This window comes from Pelecanus crispus, chromosome 13 (genome assembly GCF_030463565.1).
Source record: "Pelecanus crispus isolate bPelCri1 chromosome 13, bPelCri1.pri, whole genome shotgun sequence".
Taxonomy (NCBI): Eukaryota; Metazoa; Chordata; class Aves; order Pelecaniformes; family Pelecanidae; genus Pelecanus; species Pelecanus crispus.
Window position 1 is genome coordinate 606,637 of NC_134655.1, and position 22,154 is coordinate 628,790.

Consider the following 22,154-nt stretch of genomic DNA (forward strand, 5'->3'; position numbering starts at 1 on the left):
GCGCCAGCCCCGGGTCCCCATGCAGCCCCAGCACCCCCAGGGGCTGCCCAGCCCTGGGACCCCCCACCCTAACACCCCATGGGGGCTGCCCAGCCCTGGGACCCCCCACCCCCCAGCCCCAGCACCCCTGGGGGCTGCCCAGCCCTGGGACCCCCCACCCTAACACCCCATGGGGGCTGCCCAGCCCTGGGACCCCCCAGCCCCAGCCCCCCCAGGGGCTGCCCAGCCCCGCGACCCCCCACCCTAACACCCCATGGGGGCTGCCCAGCCCTGGGATCCCCCACCCCCCAGCCCCAGCACCCCTGGGGGCTGCCCAGCCCCGGGACCCCCCACCCTAACACCCCATGGGGGCTGCCCAGCCCTGGGACCCCCCACCCCCCAGCCCCAGCACCCCTGGGGGCTGCCCAGCCCTGGGACCCCCGCCATGTGCTGCCCAGCCCCGGGTCCCCATCCAGGCCCAGCACCCCCAGGGGCTGCCCAGCCCTGGGACCCCCCACCCTAACACCCCATGGGGGGCTGCCCAGCCCCGGGCCTCCCTAACAACCCCAGGGGCAACCCAGCCCTGAGACCGCCCACCCAGCTCCAACACCCTATGGGGGCTGCCCAGCCCTGAGACCCCTCCAGCCCCAATGCCCCCTTGTGCTGCCCAGCCCCAGGTCCCCATCCAGCCCCAACACCCCATGGGGGGCTGCCCAACCCCAAGACCCCTTCAGCTCCAACACCCCCAGGGGCTGCCCAACCCCGGGCCCCCCCAACACTCCATGGGGGCTGCCCAACCCCAGCCCCCCCCCAGCCCGAACACCCCTGGGGGCTGCCCAGTCCCGGGCCCCCCCAATGCCCCATGGGGGGCTGCCCAGCCCCAAAACCCCCTCAGCCCCAGCACCCCCGGGGGCTGCTCAGCTCCAGGCCCCTGCACCCCAACGCCCCATGGGGGCTGCTCAGCCCCGGCCCCCCCCCCAGCCCCAGCAGCCCCGGCTGCTGCCCATCCCCGAGACCCCCCCAGCCCGAGCACCCCCGGGGGCTGCCCAGCCCCAAAACCCCCTCAGCCCCAGCACCCCCGGGGGCTGCCCAGCCCCGAGATCCCCTCAGCCCGAACACCCCGGGGGCTGCCCAGCCCTGGGACCCCCTGTCAGCGCCAACACCCCATGGGGGCTGCCCAGCCCTGGGGACCCCCCCCAGCCCCAACACCCCATGGGGGCTGCCCAGCCTCGGGCTGCCCCCAGCCCCAGCACCCCCGGCTGCTGCCCAGCCCCGGCCCCCCCCCCAGCCCCAGCACCCCGGGGGCTGCCCACCCCCGGCCCCCGCCGCCTCCCGCGCTGCCGGCCCCGCTGCCCCCGTCCGCCCCCCGCAGCCGCCGCCATTGGGCTCGGCGGCCCCGGCGCGGCGGGCGGGCTCCGAGGGGGCGGTCGGGCCGGCGGCCGCTGCGGCGGGGAGCCGGGGGGGCGGGGGGGGGGGGGCTGCCGGTGCGCTGCGCTGCGATGCGGCCCGGCGGGGCTCGGCCCGGCCCGGCCCGGCCCGGCGGCTCCTCCCCGCTCGGCGCGGCGGGGCGGCGCGGCGGGCCCGGCGGCGGGGGAGGCATGGAGCCGGCGGGGAGCGGCCCGGGGGCGGCGGCGCGGTGACCACCTGGGCCGGGCGGGCCGCGGCGGAGGATGGGCAACGCGCAGCGGAAGGCGCCGCGCAGCCAGCGGCGGGGCAGGATGCGCTCAGCAACAGGTACCGGGGGACGGGACGGGGCGGGAGCGGACCCGCGCCCCGCGCTGCCCCCGCAGACCCCCGGCGTGCGGGGGAGGCGGCTGCGGCAGCAGGGGCGGGGGAGGCTGGGCCGCTGCCGCGGTACCCCCCCCCCCCCCCCCAAACCGGGTACCCGGCCCCTTTGGGTCGCTTGGAGGACACGGGGAGAGGTCACCTCCAGCTGAGGCTTGGCCTCGCTGCTAGGGACGGCGAGGGATGGGGCTGGCGGTGGGGCCCACCACGGTGCTCCGGTGTGTGGAGCCCGTGCTGACCCATAGCCCAAGCTGCAGGGAGCCAGCCCCGGGCAGCGGGGAGCCAGCCCCGGGCAGCGGGGAGCCAGCCCCGGGCAGCAGGGAGCCAGCTCCAATGATGGGGAACCAGTCCCGGGCAGCAGGGAGCCAGCCCCGGGCAGCAGGGAGCCAGCTCCAATGATGGGGAGCCAGCCCAGAGCAGTGGGGAGCCAGCCCCAGGCAGCAGGGAGCCAGCTCCAATGATGGGGAGCCAGCCCAGAGCAGTGGGGAGCCAGCCCCAGGCAGCAGGGAGCCAGCTTCAATGATGGGGAGCCATCCCCAAACAGCAGGGAGCCGTCCCCAAACAGTGGGGAGCCAGCCCCGGGCAGCAGGGAGCCAGCTCCAATGATGGGGAGCCAGCCCAGAGCAGTGGGGAGCCAGCCCCGGGCAGCAGGGAGCCAGCTCCAATGATGGGGAGCCAGCCCAGAGCAGTGGGGAGCCAGCCCCAGCAGTGGGGAGCCATCCCGGGTAGCAGGGAGCAAGCTCCAACCATGGAGAGCCAGCTCTGGGTAGCAGGGAGCCAGCCCCCAGCAGTGGGGAGCCATCCCGGGTAGCCAGGAGCGAGCCCCAGGCATGAGGAGCCAGCCCCAGCAGCGGGGAGCCATCCCGGGTAGCAGGGAGCCAGCCCCAGCCATGGGGAGCCAGCCCCAGCAGTGGGGAGCCATCCCAGGTAGCCAGGAGCCAGCTCCAGCCATGGGGAGCCAGCCCCAGCAGCGGGGAGCCATCCCGGGTAGCAGGGAGCCAGCCCCAGCCATGGGGAGCCAGCCCCAGCAGTGGGGAGCCATCCCAGGTAGCCAGGAGCCAGCCCCAGCCATGGGGAGCCAGCCCCAGCAGTGGGGAGCCATCCCAGGTAGCCAGGAGCCAGCTCCAGCCATGGGGAGCCAGCCCCAGCAGTGGGGAGCCATCCCAGGTAGCCAGGAGCCAGCTCCAGCCATGGGGAGCCAGCCCCAGCAGTGGGGAGCCATCCCAGGTAGCCAGGAGCCAGCTCCAGCCATGGGGAGCCAGCCCCAGCAGTGGGGAGCCATCCCAGGTAGCCAGGAGCCAGCTCCAGCCATGGGGAGCCAGCCCCAGCAGCGGGGGGGCCTTGCGCTTGCTGGCCCTAGAGCTGGGTCCTGCCCAGGCAGGGAGCCCCTGCCTGCATAGCCCGCCGCACCCCCAGCCCCCTTCTCCCACTGACCGCGGATCACACCGGCCGTGCGTGTCTCTGAGGGACCTCACACCACAAATTGTCTAAGGCAGGCAGAAAGCCCGGCAAACCTCCAAGGGGCATTTGGGGGGGGGAGCAGGGCGAGAGGGGGGCTCGCTCTGAGCCGGGAGCAGGCAGCCAAGCGCAGGTGCCCTCTGAAAAAGCTGGGTGGAAGAAGCAGGCAGGACCTGTCCGGTCACTCCATTGTCCCCACCTGGCTGGCCCAGGCAGTTCAGCAGCCCTTTCCAGACACCCAGAACTCCGGCTCTCCTCCCTGACCCAGCCCAGCTCCTGGGAATGCCAGAACACCCGGTATGCTGGGGTCTGCCACGGCTCCCGGCTCGGAGGCCCGTCCGAGGGCTGTTTCCTCGTATGCCCCGGAGCGCAGCGTGCCGGGCTCTGCCGGCCCCGGCTCCCGCGCCCGCTGCCCTTTGCCTGGCCGCTGGCTCGGGAGCCAGGACACAGCAGTGCAGGCAGCAGCAGGGAGCTGCCAGCCCTGGGAGAGACCTCAGGAAAATTGCTTAGAAGCTGCAAGAAAATGGGGAGTGATTGTCACAGCCCAAGTGACTGTCACAGCTTAATAATTAGCGGGCAGAGGGGGTGGAAGTACAGCCTGTCTCTGTATAATTTTGCAGCCGCCGTTGTAGCGATCGTTGCGAAGGACTGAAACGGGGCAAAACAGCTTCGGGTTGCGCAGGGGACCGGGAGGGATGCTGATCTGGCGGGTCCTGAGGGATGAGGGATGCTGTGCTGGTCGGTACCCCCGCGCATCGCCCTCAGCTCCCATCTCGCGGGGCACAGGAGGTGGGCAGCGACGGGGACCGCTGGGCTCAGAGGGGGCCATGGGATGCCGACCGGCTCCCTGCCTGCCTCTCCCACCCTTGCAACCGTCCGGTGCGGCTCGGAGTGGAGCTAATCGCACTTCTGCATCTTCAAAGGGATTCTTGGAAGCTGCGAATCGCCTTCCCAGCACTGCTGGAAAGGGCCCAAGGGGGGTTTGCGAGGCCAGCCTTTGCGCCGAAGCCGGTTCATCTTTGTCCTTGGGCGCAGGGCACGTCTCCCTGCCAGCCCGGAGATCTCCTGCAGATCTTCCTCCTGGTGCCTGGCCTCCCCTGGGGAGACGACAGAGCTGCGCCTAGCTGCTGGGAGCGGGGAGGAGCGGGATTTGGCACTGGACAGCTCGAAAGTCATCTCGGGCGTGAAGCTGGGGCGAATACTTGGATGCTCCCAGGCCGTTTAGGCTTGGGGCTGCTAGGACCTCAATGGCTTGGACATTCCTGAGCAGCCACATGCAGAATTCCTTGCGGAGAGGCGACGTCGGGTCCAAGCTGGAGCTTATCTGCCGAGGGGAGGGAGCTGAGACTTGATAAGCAGCAGCCCTGCGGTGGGTCTGGGCCGCGGGCAGGGTGGGACGCCCGCCGGCGGGGAGAGGAGGGCAGGGAGCTGCGGTACCAGGAGGCACCTTGGCTCATCTCAGGCAGGATCATTCTTGCGCCCCGTGCACAGGGCAAAGCATGGAGGGGTCTTTACGTTGGTGTCCCCGATCGTTAAAATCCAGCCTTCCTCATGTCCCAGCGGGCTGGGCAAGGCTGTGTGAATCTGGGGCCTGCGAACCTTAGCTCTGCCCACTTGGCCAAAACGTCTTTTTGGTGCTCCTCTAACGCTGGTGGGGGCTCGTATCCCCCTGCGCCCCTTTCTCGCGCATCGGAAGAGCTGAGCGGGCTGCTCTTGAGCCCGGGATGCTCGCTTGCAAGCGTGGCAGTGTTTGCAGGGGCTCGTCAGAGAAGGCAGCGTGCTCGTAGGCTGCTGGAGCAGATGTGATGAGTTAGCAGGTCTCTGTGCCCAGTGGGCTGGTGGGGCTGGGAGGCAGCTCTCCCGTTAGCGCGGCTGTCCTCGGCTGGCACGATAACTGCAGAACGGGGTCCCGGAAGAAGCACTGATCCATTTTGGGATGGGTGTCCCGGTCTCCCCGTCTGTCAGAGCCACATGCAAGTGCTGCCTGGGTTGCCAGGGGGAAAATGAACTCTGCCGGTACCTGCCGTGCTTGACCCATCCCATCGCTGGGGTCTGCGGCGTCGCTGGGTGCCTGGCATGGGGCTGGATGGTACCACGGCGAGGCACGGGCTCCCTGCGCTGCCCCGGCGGCCCCAAAGCCGCTTCCCAAAGCAAGCCAGGGCTCCGGGCTGCGTTCCCGTCCCTGCTGCAGTCCTGGCTCCCGGGGGCCTCCATCCTCCGGGAAAAGCAGGCTCGGCTTTACAGACCCCTGGGGCGCTGGGAAGTGGTCCCCGAGGAGCCTTCGCTCGTGGCTTTTGGAAGGAGCCAAAGCGAGAGGAAGCTCTGGGGGTTCTTGCCGCTTCCAGGGCAGCGTCAGGTGAACCCAGAAGGGCCCCCCGCTTTTTTTAGCTAATAAGTGTAGGCAGGCCGGGGGAGAAGGCAGCTCAGCCCAGCCGGGAGGTAGCGGCAGGCGCCGGGGTGCTGATTCCAGGTGAGGGTGCCGGCGGAGCTCCGTGGGCTGGTGTCCCTCCAGCTCACTCCTGGCTTTCAGGTGGTGCCGGTTGCTGCTCTGGAGGTGGCTGGCGACGTTTTGGCTCCACAGCTCTGCTCAGCCGGGGGGAGCCCAGCCTGTCCTTGCCATGGCCCCCCAGACCCCGTCCCCTCTCCGGGCACTGCAGCAAGGATGTACAGAGGGACGAGCCCCTCCGCCCCGACCCACCGCCTTTGCGGGACCCCCGGGGCGATCCGTCGGCAGGGTGTGCGGACGGAGGACGGCCTGTGCAAAAGCACGGCCCCTCCGCCATCGCTCCCGCGGGCCGGTGGCAGGGAAGGAAGAGGGGCCGGGGCCGGGACAATGGGCCGCGGCGCTGACTCAAACAGCCAGTTCCTGGTCGCTTCCTCTCCCCCCGGGCTGCGGGAGGGGAAGGCGGAGGAAGCTCACTTCTCTCGGCCCGTTTTTTGAAGCGAGGGCTCTCGGGCGGCAGGAGCGAGCACCCTCCCGCCCGCGCCCGCGGCTATGGCCAAGGCGGAGTGGCTCCTGGCGCCCTGGCACCGGGGAGGTAAGGCGGGCAGCGCGGGCAGGGGCAGGCAGCCTCCTCCGAGAGGAGCGGGCGGCGAGGGCGGCAGCGTTCGGAGGTGCCCTCGCTCTGCAGGCCAAGACCCCCGGTTGGCATGAGCTGTCGGGCAGGGGGATGTGGACGCTGCCGTCTCCGGAGGCCGTGCAATAGCCACAGGGTCGGCGCTGTCTGGCAGCGCGGGTCTTGTCCCGCCTTTCCCAGCCTGGCCTCGACTGTGGTGTGTCCCCTTCCCTTTTAAATCCTTGCTGCCATTCCCCAGCCCGTTGGGGTCTCCTTGTTCTCCGGCAAAGCAAGAAAAGCACAGAGACCCGCCGCCCGCGCGTCCCACCGACCGCTCCTCAGGCTGGGGCTGAGCCCCGCCGGGACAGATCCTGCCCGGCCCTGGGGTGCTGTACCCTCCTGGCAGCTCTTGCTTGCTGCTCGCAGCAGGAGTGGGGACCACGGGCGCGTGGGTCAGCCCACGTCGCAGCCAGCCGGGGCCCTCGTTGCTCTCACTGCTCTCACTGCCGTCGCCGTCGCTCCTGCGCTGGCTGATTTCACATCTCGGGCCCCTTTGTCCTGGGGCCTGGCTGCGTTCCCCTCTCAGGCGACTTCCTCGCATTGTCCCGGCCCCGCGGAGTGTAAAACCAGCCGGGCACAGGGGAAATGGTGCTTTCCTGGAAGCACCCCTGCCCGGCGAGGGGCTGCAGCCTCTCCGGCATGGGCAGCCCATGTGCCTGGGAGAGCTGCGAGCACTGCCCCGGGCATCCACGCGCCACCGAACCGTCCCGGCCAGGCTGGGGACATCACTGGGGGAAAGCCAGCGGGCAGCTGGCCTCGGCTGCCCTGTGCCGGGGGGTGCCCTTGGCCGCGGCGCACGGCAACGCTGTGCCGGGGTGCCAAGGACTGGCTGGGGCTGGCAGGCTGCCGTGCCGGGTTTCCTGAGGCTCTCAGGAAAGGCTCGTGCCTGTTTCTTTGGCTGGGAAGCGCGTGAGAGTGAGGGTTGCGATACGAGGAGGAAGGCAGGCTGCTGGGGAGCCGCAGCGGGGCTGGGAGAAGGGCTCCAAGGGGTCTGATCCTGCCGGCCGGGGCTGACGGCTTGCTACAGTGACCGGGGTCCGGCCAGGCTCTGGGGTGCAAAGGCAGGGTGATGAGAGCACCCATGGCCAAGCCCCCGGTACTGGGGCTGCTGCTCCGTCCTCGGGAGCGGCGGCTCTCGGCCCCTTGGCAGGGAGCGGCATGAGTTCACCTTGGCCGGCCGCGGTAGCAGGCCAAGCCCCGCTGCGAGCGTGGCCACGGGCAGTTCCCGTCCCCACAGCACGGGCGGATGGCGCGCCGGGGCTCCTCCTGCGCCGGGCTCGCCGGCCAAGTCCTCCCCGCAGCACACACACCTCCCCTGCCTGCCAAAACGCCCTGACAGGGTCCCAGCTCACGTTGCCGGAGCCAAACGTACCCGGCGTGGCTTTTCACCGGTGGTCCCCACCCGCCGCCCGGCCTCCGCGCCTGCCGGGCTCAAGGGCAGTCACCAAGCTAGCGGTGCCGCAGCTCGCGGGGACTTTGACCGGTGTCACCTGTTCCCCTGTCACCCTGCTGCCACCGCATCAGGGCTCCCACGCAGGGTGCTCGCCTGGCCCGTCTGTACGGGGTCACAGCTGACACCGTCCGTGGGGAGCACACGCGGCCCCTCCGCTCCTGCCCTGCACAAGGCTTGAGGCAAAGGTGACGGATCGCTTGGGATCCAGCTGGAGAAAGAGGGCTTTTATCTGTTTTGTCGGATCTCATCACAGGGCCAGGCAGGCAGAGTGCCCTAGCAGACTGTTAACTCTGAGCCCTACTGATGGACAGCGATGTTATTGACTGTTTTGCTGCTGGTGGTTTTGATCAAAACCTCTCACATAATCCAGCTTTCTCCCCACGAGCTGAGTGACCCTCACAGCTGCCAAACCCACCACCCCTGCCAGCACCTTCTGCGGTGCCATTATCTCCTGTCAGTGCAAAAATCAGCTGATTGCATGTTAAACGGGGAGAGTGAGAAGAGCCGAGAGCCTCCGATGGGTTCAGTGCAGCAGGGTGGTGTTATTCTTCAATGCCCCACGGTCCTGCTGGGCACCTGCGCAGGAGCACGCAGGCATGCTGTGCAGGGCAACATCGGCGTCCTGGCACGGGCACCCCTCTAAAAATCTTCCAGCCCCTCCGGCCTCAAGCACCAGGAGGTCAGATGGCTGTAAGGGTGGCCCTGCCTCGCCAAGGGCTCGGGGATGCGCCCGCAAGATGTGTAACAGAGGGACGATGTCCCGGGGAGAGCTCGGATTTGGACATGGGCACGCTCCAGCCCGCGCGCGGCGAGCAGTTGCGGCAAGGCGAGCAGGTCCGCATCCCAGCGGGGCAGCTGGACCGGCGGGTCCGAGTTCAGCGGGGGGTGAGCTTGGGACAGGAGGCACTTTCTGCGGCCGCTGCCAGCTCCCGCTGTTTGCTCTTTTCTCTTCCTCTCCGCTCGTCGCAGAGCAGCGTGCGCTTTGGCTCCGTACCACAGGGAATGTCATCAAACCGCACGCGCCGGGAGCAAGCAGTCACAGTGCCGGCAGCAGGCCGGGGCTCTTACTCGAAGCCGGTGGCATATGTTGCCAGCACTGCGACGCATCGGCTCCTGCCGGTGGGGTTTGGGTTGCTGTCGGGATCAGTCGCAGCCTCCAAGTTTGCAATCCTCGTCCTCCGGTGTGCTAGGACCGGTGGCGGCGGCTGGCTTGCCGCTGTGCCGATACCCGTTGCCATGGCTGCTCTGCTAATGGTGCATCGCCTGCTGCTGCCGTTACATCACTCCTGTGGTACCTCTGCATCGGCAGCGAGGAGACGAGCGGCACCGTCTGCATTGCCGGCGCTTCCCGCTCGCTTGGAGCGAGCTTGAGAAGGAAAAGTTTGCCAGCGAGCTCGAGCGAGAGGCATCATCTCACAGAAGCTTCGGCCTGAATTGAAACAACTCCTGATGGCTCTGTCGAATATCTCCCTGTGGATTCGGGATGCCTGGGCAGTAGGTAAATAGGGACGCTGGCGTGGGGCGGGGGTGACGCGGGGAGATGCTCGCGGAGGGCGTGTGTTCTGCGCTCTGCAGCCGGGGGTCCCGCAGGGATGCTCTTCTCCCAGCAGAGAGTGAAGCTCAGCTTCCTCTTGGAGCAAACTCCCCTTGGCCTCAGCCCCCGTCCTCACACACCCACAGTGCCCGCGGCGTCCCAAGCCTGAGCACTCGCTCGCGCTCGGGAAGACTGCAAGCTGTTCCCGAGGTCGCAGCACCCGCTGCAGCTGACGGTGCTGGCCCGCACCCCTGCCCGCCGGCTCTGCCCCTGCTTCCAGCCCCAGGGCGAGGGGCAGAGCTCGCTGCTGCCGGGCTGCAGCCCCGGGAGGGGACAGAGCCCCTGGGAGACATGGGGATGCGCGGGGAGCGGGCTCCGGCAGCCCCGGTCTCCAGCCGCCTGTCGTTAACGCCTCTGCCCGTGCCTGCGCCTGCCTGCGGGCAGAGCCGGGGCTGCTGCCTGCTCCCCTCCGCAAGCCCCCTGACTGATGCCAGCGGGGAGCTGGGGCCAGCTGTGTGCGGGGTGACCCCCCCCGCCAGCTGTGCCTCAGTTTCCCCGCAGCAGCGAGGCTGGCCAGGCTCAGGTCGGGGGTGCTGGGGGTGCGTGGGATGGAGCCGGCCCTCCAGCTCCGCTCTCCCAGGACGCCCTCCGCCTCCCGCCGGCATTTGCCGCGGGGCGGGGGCCCCCTCAGAGGCATTTCGTATTTGGAGCCTGTCGCCGATAAGCTTGGCAGGAGGGTCACCGCCAAGGGCGGGAGGCTCTGCTACGGCTGCGCCGCTCCCGCCGGGCGCTCCGGGATGTGGGTGGCAGCCACGGCTTGCGCAGACATCCCAAACCCGCTCTTGCACCAAGCCCGCGCCAGGCCGCTTCCGAAAACAGCCCGGCCCTCGGGAGTGCTGGCAGCAGCGCCGCTTTATCAGCCCCCGCCGCGGGCCAGGCTGCTGGCTCCTCGCACCGCGTCGCAGAGCCGCCGCGTGACGCCGGGCCGCGAGCGGCTGCCGGGGCTGTGCCCAAAAAACCCTCCGAGCGCTCGCTCCAGAGGAGCAAAAGCCAAAAACATCAGTGTGTTAAGCTCGCTCTTGCACGCGGGGTAGCGCGAGCGCAGTGCAGGCCCTCGGGGCGCAGGTTTGGGGTGCCTGGGCTGCCGGAGGGATGCTTGGCTCATCCGTCCTTTCCCACCCCTTCGCCTCCTCAGCTGCTGCTTCTGCTGGGAGGATGAAACCAGCCCCGCCAGCGCCTCGGCGATGCCCGCGCCGCTGCCTGCGTCAGCGCAGGATGGCGCCGGCTGGCTTGCCTTCCCAAATGAGCGCGTGTCTGCGAAGGGTGGAAGGCTCCGTAGGGCAGGGACCCCCCCCGACCGCCCCGCGCTGCCCTTTCCCGCTTTGTCCAGTGCCAGCTGGCCATGCTGCCTTCTCTTCCCTGCCTGCGGCTCTCGCGGGCAGGGCAGGGCAGGGGGCCGGGCCCCCCCTGTCGCTGGCTGCCGGGGCACGCTTCCGCTTCGCCCCAGGGCGGCCCCGGGTTTCGGCGCTGCGGTTTGCCCACGTGGTTGGAGGCCGTGGGGTGGGTGCCCAGGGGTGCCCCGGCAGCGGGGCCCAGGCTGCGGAGGTAAGCTCCCGTGCCGCGGCAGCGGGGTGCTGCCCCCCGGCAGGGCGCTGGCGCTGGGCGGCTGGGGGAGTTGGGGGGGTGCGTCGGGGGGCTGTGCTTTGGGGGTGTCCCCGAGTCCCGGGGGGACACCGCGTAGCCGCTGCGGGGGGCTGCCGGGGGGCGCGTGGGCAGAAGGAGAGGGGCGTTGGCACCCGTCGAGGCCGAAGGCTGGGTCTGTGCGAGCCAGGCGGAGGGGTGCGGCGAGCCGGGGTGCGGGGTCTGCCCTTTGGGGTGCGCTCAGAATTGGAGGGGGCAGCAGCGGAGCCCCACCTCGCCAAAGAGAGCGGGTTGGGGGGCTGGGGTCTGCAGGGGTGAACGTGTGGTCCCTGGCCCCCCTGTGCCCCTGCCTGCGGCCCTGTGGGATTCAGGTTTTGGGGGAGACGCCCCGACCCTGCCCTGGGCCCAGCTCGAGCGGGCAGACGGGGCGAGCTGGAGGCCAGGGCATGGGGCTCCTTCTGCCACCCCCAATGCCAGGACCCCCGGCCCCTTGGGGCATGGCCACCTGGCAGGCACGGAACTGGGGGGCGAGAGGAGGAAAAGCCACGTTCCTGCGTGGGAAATAGGGGGCTGCGTTCACCTGCAGCAGGGAAAACTTCATCCCCAGCTGCACGGCACAGCCCTCCGGGATGGGGCTCTGCAGCCGGGCGAAACCTCAGCGTGGTTTACACACACACACACACATGCCCCGACACCTCTTGGTTGATATGGAAACGAGTCAAATTATTTAAAGGAGGGGAGAGGGAAAAAAAAAAAAAAAAAGAAAAAAAAGCCTGGTGTTAAGGCACGTTGTTATGGTAACACAAATTATAAAAGTAACTAGGCTAGGGACGTGGCACCTTGCTTTCGGGTGCTGGGCGTTGTGCAGGCTCTGCCGCTCCGTCAGCTGGAGCAGGGGGAAGGACGGCACGCGTGGGCAGCGGGTGATGCTCGGGGCGCGGTGCCGGGTGAGCCGGGGCACGGCTGACCCAGCTGTGCAGGAAGAGGGGGACGTGGCTTGTGCGGGGGGTGCCGGGGAGCCAGACCCCATGTTGGGGCCGTTGGCCTTCGCCCAGGCACGCAGCATCGCTGTCGCTGGGGTCTGGCGCGAAGCAGGATGCCACGGCCAGAGGCGGCTGTGTTTTGGCAGCTGGGGCGGTGGCCCGCTCGCCATGGACGGGCACGCCGTGGCCCCGCGCGCTGCGGGTGGCGGAGGGGGAAGTGTTTGTCAGGCTGGCAATAGGAGCGCCTCGAGCCGTGGGGATAGGGAGGGGCACGCAGGCAGAGCCTGCCCGCACCCCCAGCGCCGTCGGGAAGCCCTCAGGCCCCTGGCACCCCGCGCTTGCTGCTCTTCCCTGCCACACGAGGCAAAGTGGGGACGTGCATCCCGCCGGCCAGGCGGATGAAGCGGTGCTGGCTGCCGAGCGGGAACGTCCCGGCTACGAGACAGGGCGAAGGGACATCAGACCCTGGTCCCTGGGGGTGACGCCAGGCGCAGGACCTCGCGCGGTGCCCCGTGCCGACGGCGGCCGTCCCTCTGTCCGCACCAGGGGCAGCTGGAGAAGGATTAGCCCCAAATCCCTAGGGATGAGACCCTGGTCATCCACAAGCCCCCTGTTCAAGCTCACAAACCCGCTCTCTGCCTTCACTGCCCGGGTCGAGGCTTGGATGCGCTCGGCAGGCAGCGTGCCGGCAGCGGCACTCCCTTGGCTCCGGCACAAAACCGCACTGGGTAGGAAACCCACATCCGCTCGGGGCCAGCGCTGCTCCGGAGTAGAGGTGCCGGGGCTGCAGGGGTTCCCACAGCAAAGCCTCTTTGCTGGAGCACCGCTCAGCTCCCAGCACAGCCAGCTCCCCGGCAAGCCCAAATCCTTCTCCCGGAGACTTTTCCACCTGTGTGGGTGTTTCAGAGGGTCTGGGCAAGTGCCTGGCCCATCCCCGCAGAGGTTTCCTTCTCAGGAGACCTTTGCGGGGCGTCCACAGACGGGGCAGGGCACGTTAACCTTGCTGGCAGGCTGAAACCAGTGCCGTGAAAGGCGCCGTGTCCCCTTCGCTCCCTCCTTTTTGGTTGCAACTTCTTCTCTTCTGCAGCCAGGAGGTTGCTTCACCGGAGCATGCAGCGTTTCCTGCGCCCAGGAGAAGCTGGGTAGTCACCCAGGGCAGCAAGGCTTGCTTCCTTCCCCAATTTCACCCTGCTCCTTTCTTGGCTTGTTCCGGCAGCCCACGGGGACAGTGTCAAGCCCCCCCGGAGCAGCAGCGGTGGCGGTGATGGGGTCCGGTCCCAGCCGGCAGCAGCCTGCCTGGATGGCTTCGCTGGGGTGGGACACAGCTGCATCCCAGTCTCCGCGTTCTCGGAGAGACCTCGGACAGGACGAGCGTGCTGCGCCGGTGTGGCGTTGGCTGGCAGCCCGCGGGGAAGCTGCCCGCCCGCCTCCCCCTCACTCTGCTCCCTCTCACTCGCAGCCACCTCTAACCTGGACCTCGAGAGCAAGAAAGCCGCCCACGCCAAGCTGTCATGGCAGCAGCCGGTGAACGTCTTCCTGGCGTCCGGGCGCCCGCCGGGCATGGAGCAGCTGCACCAGGAGGCCCAGCTCAACCTCCAGAGCTTGCTGCAAGGTAGCGGGGCGAGAGGGGCTGGCGGCGGGCCGGGCGAGGGTGGCAGGGCACGCAACCGCCATGCAAACAGCGAGGTCGTCTCCCACGCGTGCGAGCCGCTCCTCGGACCTCACCGAGCTGTAGAAGTTGGGTCACCGGGGGGTCCCAGCCTCCAGCAGCCCCTTTCTGCTCCCTGCTCCCCAGTCCCTGCTGCGTGCGCCACAGCAGCCGGGGCCAAGAGCAGCTGCCGCGGCGCCCGCCAGCCCCACCACAGCGCGGTTCTGCCCACGAGGGCCTTGGAGACCCGGCCGCCGATCTGTCTAACCGGATCAGCGTGGCCGTTGATTTTGTTTCCTTCCAATTTCTTAACCAAGCCGTCACGCGGCCTCAGCTCGGATGCTCTGCAGGCATCGATTAGGTCAGCAGCCCGGCCTTCCCCTGGCTTGTAATCTCATTAAGTCAGCCTGAGCAGACCTGGTTTCCGCCAGGCCATAACGACCGGCATTAATTAGCTCAACAATTACAGGATGGGGAGACACTGAGTTCCCTCCTGGCTGTCCCCAGCGGGGCTCTGCTTCCCCGCAGACCCACCGCATCCCCAGGCAGACCCCTGGGAGGAGCGGGGGGGTCCCAGCGCTGCCTCGGCTGCCCCCCAGCCCTGGCATTCCTCCTTAGGGTCTCTATTCCCCACCTCCTGAGCTGCCGGTGTTGAGCAGGGGTGGCAAGCCAGCCCAGGGACAGACAGCGGGGACAGACGCACATGCCTTCCTGTTCCTCCTGCCCCGGGGGGAAAGCTTTCGCCCCCAGCCGGCGGCCGGAGCGGGGTCCCAGGTGCCGTTTCTCTTGCAGAGGAGTATGAGGAGCAGTACGCCGAGAGCAGGGTCACCGGGCAGACCTTCCGCGCCACCGGTCACCTGCCCCCCGACACCCCCCCCGAGCCGTCGCCCCGACCTCCACCCGCCAAACGCCTCGAGTTCGTGCTTATGGTGAGTGCCAGGGCGGCAGGGCAGGGCGGCACAGCGCCGGCGTCGCTCGGAGAAGAGGGGTTGGCACGGCCGGTCAGGCAGCAAGGCGGGGGGGGTGGCTTTTGTGTCCCACCCTCATCCCTTTGGTGGGTCGCGTGCCTTTCCCCCCGCAGCCCCCAAGCCGGCGAGCGACCGAAGAGGAGACAGCTGGCAAGACCGCGCTCGGCGCTCAGCCGCCCGACACCTCCCTGAGCCTCCCCACCAGCCCGGACAAGCAGCCAGCCTGGACCAGGGCCTTCCCCCTGCCCACCGTGGAGGAGAAGCAGTGGCACCAGTCCTGCTCCATCCAAACCAACATCATCCCCATCAATGTCTCGGGTAGGGCAGCACCCCGCGGCGCGGCGGGGGGAGAGGTGCGAGAGGCAGCCCTGGCACCGAGCCGGCACCGGGTGGGGGGATGCGGGGTGCAGGCGAGGATGTGCCCCAGCATCCAGCTGCGGCGGGGTGCACGGTGGTCGGGGGGGGCTGGGGCTGCGAGCCGGGGCTCCGGGCACGGGGGGCAGAGCAGGGGACAGCAGGGCCGCGCTGGCGTCTGTCATTCCCAGCCATCTCTCCCGCCATCCGCAACCTTGTGCGTCTGATCCACCGGCCACACCACCGTCTGGTCTCTTTGTTTCCGCTGTGCTGCCCAGCCAGTCAGTTCTGTTGTCACCTTGGCTCTCGCCGTGCTCTGTGCGGCCAGCCTGTCTCACCTGTCTGTCTGTCTGTCCATCCATCCGTCCATCCTCACGGGGCTGCAGCTCCCAGCAGCGCGGTCCTGCCTGGTCCTTGCAGGCACGAGTGCCACGCTCTGCCCCCAGGTAGGAGCCTGGGGCCGGCGGCTGGGCAAGGAGCACCTTCTGAAGGCAAAAAAAGTCTTTCTGCCCTTTCCCTCTGCGATAGAGAGAGGTGCCGGGACCACGCTGGTCCCTCTCCCTGCCCTGCTGTTCTTGACGTCCATGTCCCCAGCGTGGCTCAGCACCGCTGGCCCCATTAACCGTTACTGCTCTCCCCTTAACTGGTTTAGTGGTGGACTTGGTACTGTTAGGTTAATGGTTGGACTGGATGATCTTAAAGGTCTTTTCCAACCTAAACGATTCTGTGATTCTATGAAGCCCAGCGGTGCGGGGTCCAGCCTCACCAGCACAGACCAAAGCCTGTTGCGCAGAGCGGGGCCAGTATCCGCAGCTTCCCATGCATCCCACCTCCATCTGCAGCATCTCTGTCTCCCCACTGGCCAGCAGCGCCCGCCGCGCCTCCATCTCCCGGCTCCCCCCGCATGGCTCACCACCCTCCTGCCATCCCACACTCCTGCCTGCAGTCACCATCCCAGGCCGGGGGACACCCGAGGGACACCTGGCGATGGAGGGGGGGCCGAACCCCCGCCCCGGCAGCCTCTCCCGACACCGCCGTGTACAGCGTGTTTGTTTTGGCTACAGGGCAGCACTTTGCTAGGCACGCGAGTGCTCGTCACTCCCTGTTTAACACAGAGACCGCGATGAACCCCAAGTCCACCCTGCGGCGTAGACGGACCATTATCGGATTCCCTAACCTGTCCCTGCGAGACCAAGGTGACGGCAAGAACCGCGCAGCCACTTTCACGCCCCGGCAGCGCCGGGCAGGGCTGGCACCCGCCAGAGCTGCCCTGACGGTGGGCAGAGCCACCCCGGGGGCTGGTAGCCGGCCCCGGCACAGATGGACTCCGCAGGGTTGCCCTGGCCCTGGGGATGCAAAGGCCACCACACTGGATCTGCTCCCTCCTGGGGCACCGAGGTGCTGGGCACGCTGGTGACGCCAGGCTGGCCCTGGGGCTGAGGTGGCATCTGGGACAGCCCCTTCACCCCAAGTCGGGGTCTGCACGCTTACGGGGCGGGAAGGCGACTGAAATTTCTCCTGGCCGCTCAGCCTCAGCAGCTCCTGCCCCGCGCGCAGGGTGCCGGGGCTGCGGGCACGCACCCTGCCTGGGTCTTGGCTGGGGCTGGCGAGCTGGCCTGCACCGGCGTGCCGAGGACGCTCGCGCAGCTGAGGGTGCCTGCAGCACTCCCGGCATGGCCGCGGTCCGGTGTTGGACCCCACGGGGACAGCAGCCATCCTGGCTCAGAGGCCTTGTCGTGCTGTCCCCTATGGAAGGTGTAGAGAAACCGGAGCTGGCCTCTTCTCGGAGGCAGGTAGGGACAGGAGGAGGAGAAGCCGTGGCACCAGCTGCACAAGGGGGAATTGTCGCTGGGTAGGAGGAAGGTTTTTTTCCCCATGACAGTGGTCAAACCTCCAAAAGGTTGTCACAGCTCCTTGGAGACGGTCAGACCGCAAGTCCCTGCAGCCTTGAGCACCCTGGTCTGCTGGGTGTGCTCGGAGCGGGGACCCCAGGTCCTTCCCCGTCCAGGCTGTCCTGAGATGAGGTGGCACGGAGCCACTGCGTCCCTCCCCGACCCGGGCGGCCATGCCTTGCTCTGCTCTTCCTGGTCTCCATCTGCGTCCCCACTATGGGGCAGCTTTGGGGCAGCACTTTGGTCGCCATGGGGCCAATGTCCCCATGGATGGAGACTTCTGCCATGGCTGCCAAGTTGTCCATGGCACATCCCAGCCAACAGATCCCAGGCTCGAGGGTTAACACAGGCCAGGGACTGTGCCCAGTTGGGCTATGGCCACGCCAACACAGGGGGTAGGAGAGCATCTGGTAAGGGGGTGTCAGCCCGTCCCCTCCAGTCCGCCCGGGCACGTTTCATGCCCGGGCAGAGATGCAGCCCCAGAGATCAGCCATGGGGTGGGACCGGTCCTGGCCCCACGGCACACGGGTCGCGACCGTGCCACTGACCCAGTCAGAGCGAAGCGGGACGATGCTTACCCGGGCTGTCTCTCTCCTCGCAGGCGGTGCCAACGGCCCCACGTTCAACACGCGCGCGCCCATCGCCGAGTCGCTCTCCTGCAGCTTCGTGCCCGAGGCCGCGAGCGGGGGGAAGCCGCCCCAGGAGGTCAGCCCCCGCCAGCCCCTCTCTGCCCCGTTGAGGAAGACCTTCAGCGACCTCGGGGCCCGCTGCTGCCAGCCGCCCGCTGCCATGGACAACGCGGCCACCCCCTGCGCCGGCACCTGCAACGGGCCGCAGGGCAGCCCCTTCCCCCTGCCATGGAGTGCCCTGGGCTACACCAGTCCCCCCAGCCCCGCCGCCGGCCAGGGCAAGGGGCCCGCCTGCACCTCGCCGGGCAGCTCCAGCCCATCGCCCAGCCCCGGCTCGCCCGCCGCCTCCTTCTTCATCGCCACGGAGGAGAGCGTGGGCAGCAACGGGCCCGGCTCCTTCTCCAGCACGGTGCCCGAGTCCCCCCCCACCTCTGGGGGTGGCCAGAGGTGCGAGGGACGAGAAGCCAAGGTGAACTTTATGCCGGGAAGCCAAGAGGAGCCGGAGCTGGCGGCGGAGCCAGCGCGGCTGGGGGTGGAGCAGGCAGGGTGCCGTTTCCGCGAGCGGTCGCTGTCGGTGCCCACTGACTCGGGCTCCCTCTGCTCCGTGGACATCGCGTATGCCGAGACCCGGCGGGGCAGCGCCAACTACACCCTGGGCTACCCCAGTGCCAGCTCCGAGGGTAGCACCAGCACCGACAACGTCTCCCTGGGGCTGGAACAGGAAGGCCAGCGGCGTCGGCGCTCCAAGAGCATCTCCCTCAAGAAGGCGAAGAAGAAGCCCTCGCCGCCCACACGCAGCGTCTCTCTGATTAAAGAGGGGCAGGACGCTGCCGCGGCGCCCAGCTCGGCGCTGCCCAAGGATCAGCGCCCCAAGAGCCTGTGCATCCCGACGGAGCCCCCGGGCCACCGGCTGGTGCATGCCGACCCCCAGGGGAGTGCGGGGAGGGAGCCTGACAGCACGGCCGCCCCGCACCAGTGGCATCTCACAGACTGGAAGGCTGGCGATCCCTACCGGTCCCTCTCCAGCTCAAGCACGGCCACAGGGACCACGGCCATCGAGTGCACCAAGGCACAGGGCAGCTCCGAGTCCCTCGCGTCCCCCTCCGTCTCCAGGGCCACAACGCCCTCCCAGCTCTCCGCCGAGGCGGACCTCAAGACCTCCTCCCCAGGCAGGCCCACGGGGCTGATGTCCCCGTCCAGCGGGTACTCCAGCCAGTCGGAGACCCCGACTCCCACCGTTCCCACCTCCGCCATCCTCGGGCACTCCCCGCACCAGGTGCGGGTGAGGCCGCTGGTCCCCGAGAGGAAGTCCTCGCTGCCCCCGACGTCCCCCATGGAGAGGAGCCCCAAGTCCAGGCTGTCCTTCGACCTGCCGCTCACGCCGCCTGCCCACCTTGACCTCTCGGGGCTGAAGATCTCCCTGAAGGGGAAGACGAAGGTCAGCCGGCACCACTCCGACTCCACCTTCGGCACCAAGCTGGCCCAGAAGACCAGCCCCATCACACCCATCATGCCGGTGGTCACGCAGTCTGACCTGCGCTCCGTCCGCCTCCGCTCCATCAGCCGCTCGGAGCCGGAGGACAACGCCGACGGCCCGGAGCACGCCGAGGAGCCGGCACGTGGTCCCTGCCCGGGGCCGGAGAGGAAGGTGAAGCCGCCTGTGGCAGAGAAGCCGCCGCTGGCCAAGCGGCCCCCGAGCATCCTGCCCAAGCCCCCAGCTCTGCGGGAGGAGGGTCCCCTGTCCCCCACGTCCCCGCTGGGCGCCGCCACCAAGGAGAAGGGGCTGCTGCAGGACGGTTTTGTGGTGCTGCGGAAAGGGGAGCTGAGGAGGGGTCCGGGGGAGCCCCCCTCGCCCCTGACGCCGGCAGGACCCCGGCGGCTCTCGCAGGGCAGCCTGGAGGACGAGCCGCGGCTGGAGCGGAGCGGTGCCGGCGAGGGGGAGCGGAGGAAGTCCAAGGTGCCGCCGCCGGTGCCCAAAAAACCCAGCGTGCTCTACTTGCCGCTCGCCCTGGTCCCGGCACAGCTGGGAGCTGGGGTGGGGGACCAAGCGCCCACCCCCAGCCCCATCATCACGCTGGACGCCGACCCCGCCTGCTGCAACCCCGACGCCGAGGACCCGCCGTCCCCGGAGGCCCAGGGTGCGGCACAAGCCGGCGACCCTGCCTGGGAGCAAGGTGAGGGTCTCCCTGCTCCTGTGGTGGGCTTCACCCCAGGGATGGGGTCCCCCCGTGCCTGCACAGGGCTGTTCACGGCTGCCTTCTCCTCCCCGTCCGCAGGCAGCTCAGCGGAGGCCGGCACAGAGGAGAAGAGCTTCGCCAGCGACAAGACGGCCGACTCCATTGCAGAGGAGGACGATGAGGTGTTTGTGACGTCCCGCACCACGGAGGATCTCTTCACCATGATCCACAGGTAGGGCTGGTGCGTGGCACTGGGGGGGCACAGCCGCCCACACCTCCTGCGTCCTGCCGCGGCCACAGGGCCGGGCGCAGCGTCCCCCCCGCCACGACACCTTGCATTTTCCACACCGGGGCCAATGCTCACGCTTGGGGACAACCCGGCTGTTGCTGCCTCAAGCGCTTTGGAGTTTAGCACCATGAATCTGCAGCCAGGCTGGGCCACCAGCTTGCCGGGGGGGCCCTGCTGCTCCATCAGTCCTGGGGCAAGTTGGAGCTAGCTGCCAGGAGAGTGTTTGCCAGTAGCTAGGTCCATCGCCTGCCGTGCACAGGTTGTCTTCTCGCCCCGGCGGAGCAGGCACAGCCACAGCTGGGCAGGCACCGTGCCCCTTGCCGTAGGACCTTGCCCCATCCAGAGCGGTGGCAGCTCCCAGCCGGGGCTGCTCCCACCGCACGTCTCTTTGGTGCCTAGGTCGAAGAGGAAGGTCTTGGGGCGGAAAGAGCCCGGTGACGCCTTTGGCAGCCGGCCCAACTCCCACTCGCCCGTAAAGACTTCGGGCTCCCCGACCGGCGAGTCCCCGGCAGCAGCGGGCGGCACCGGGAAGTCTTCCAGCAGGAACGAAGACTTTAAAGCCCTGCTCCAGAAGAAGAGCAGCAAAACCAGCCCCGGTACCCGGCCATCTGCTGCCGAACTGCTCAAGACAACAAACCCGCTGGCTCGGAGGGTCATTACGGAGTTTGCCCCCGAGCTAGATGGTGCGAACAGCCCCAAAAGCCAGCCCTAACCTTGCATGGTCCCTTCTGGCCATGAAGGGCTGGAGATGGCTGCAGAGGGAGTATTGCTGCGGAAGGGGTGTCCTGGCTGCCCGGGTGAGTCCGTGTGTCCTGGCAGGGGTTTTCTTCTGCTTTTGTTTCTTCCTTGGAGAGCCGCTGGCGGAGAGGCAGCGTTTGGAGCCCAAGACCCCATGTTTCTGGCGGAGCTGGGCCCTTTCCAGGAGGGAAGAGGCGGCACCGCGGCTGGGACCGTCCCCGGCCAAGCCGGCTCCCGGGACCGAAGGCGCCTGCTCGGGAAGCAGAGCGGGACTGCAGCCCCCGGCGTCACTCAGCGCCCGCAGCGAAGCTAGCTTGAAACTAACTGTTTGGTCACTTCGGCATGTGGTACTTTAAATGGCTTTTCTAATGCACAGTGGTGATGATGTTTTATTCTCTTTCATTTGACATTGTACCTTGAGTTTCCCAGGCAAAGATCCCAGGTTTGAGTTTGGCTGGATACATGGAGATGTACTTTGGGAAGACGTAAGGGGGCCGGCTGGAATTGATGTTGCTTTGGAAGAGCCACAAGCGGTTCCCCCTCGTCATCCTGAGCATCCTCCCTGCCACGTGGGGAACAGGCACCCCGGCGTCCGCAGCCAGCGTGACGACCTCGAGCCAAAACCCAGCCCCTCGAAAGCCCCCAAAATGCTGCATTTCAGAGCTCCTCAGCTCTCGGTCCAAAAGCAAACCCCAGGGTCACCTCCGCCGCCAGCCCCGGGCAGCCTCGCCCCACCGGCCGCACCGCAGGCGGAGGTCCACCAGCCTCCCCGCTCCCTGCAAGCCTTCCAGCACGAGCGGGTCCCGCACCAGGCCGTCGATTTCGGGCAACGCAGGGTGCAGGCGGCCCTGCTGCCGCAGGAAGGGCGGGCTGTGGCAGGCCAGTGCTGCCCGGGGAAGCCCTTCCCCAGCTCTGCCTCTTGCATCGCGCCGAAGTACCCTGCCACGGCATCTCCGGCAAATATCCACCGCGTCGGCTGCTGGAGGTCCTAGGTTGCCGCCGAGCTGTTGGCCCAACCTGGCCAAGCATCACCTGAGCCACCTCCCGGGTCCCTCCGGGGTTACCTGCCGCTCCGCCCGTGCCCGCTGGCTGCAGGGCAGCCGTGCGAGGCCGAGCACGTGCCGGCGCCTTTGGCAAAGCAGGGGCTGCACCCCACTGCTGTCCGGAGGGAGCTGTTGGCAGTGCCGCCGTCCCCCTGGCACACGCGGGTCCCCGAACCAGCCAGACCGTGTTCCCCTGAGCGTCCCGTGGGCCGGGACGCGCTGCCAAAGCGTGCGGCGGACCCCGCGCCTGCCCGAGGGAGGTGGGACGTGCCACGGCGGCGCGGGGGGATGCGGTGCCGGCATGGCCGCGCTGCCCAGCCCTGCCAGAGGGGTGGTTCGCACATCCCCGGCTGGGGTGCCAGCCCTTGCCCGGGATGCAATGGACAGCGTAGGGTGGGATTCGTCCCCCTCGCCCCCAGCGGCTTCTTCCTGGCTTGGCTCCAGCGTGGGAGCCCCGGCTGTCGGTG

The 22,154-nt window shown here is 68.7% G+C and overlaps 1 protein-coding gene across 1 annotated transcript; it reads left to right on the forward strand.

Annotated features, from left to right (window-relative positions):
* The first annotated feature begins 1,649 nt into the window (after positions 1-1,649).
* NHSL2 (NHS like 2) lies at positions 1,650-20,618 on the forward strand. The gene is made up of 8 exons (XM_075720813.1): positions 1,650-1,713; positions 13,409-13,561; positions 14,390-14,526; positions 14,679-14,883; positions 15,984-16,115; positions 17,413-19,614; positions 19,717-19,849; positions 20,306-20,618. Exons 1-8 carry the CDS (start codon positions 1,650-1,652, stop codon positions 20,616-20,618), a joined length of 3,339 nt encoding a protein of 1,112 aa, XP_075576928.1.
* Positions 20,619-22,154: the final 1,536 nt, after the last annotated feature.

Coding starts and splice junctions, on each gene's coding strand:
- NHSL2 (XM_075720813.1), top strand. CDS start 1,650: ATGGGCAACGCGCAGCGGAAGGCGCCGCGCAGCCAGCGGCGGGGCAGG. Junction 13,562..14,389: donor CCTCCAGAGCTTGCTGCAAG/GTAGCGGGGCGA, acceptor TTTCTCTTGCAG/AGGAGTATGAGGAGCAGTAC. Junction 16,116..17,412: donor CCTGTCCCTGCGAGACCAAG/GTGACGGCAAGA, acceptor CTCTCCTCGCAG/GCGGTGCCAACGGCCCCACG.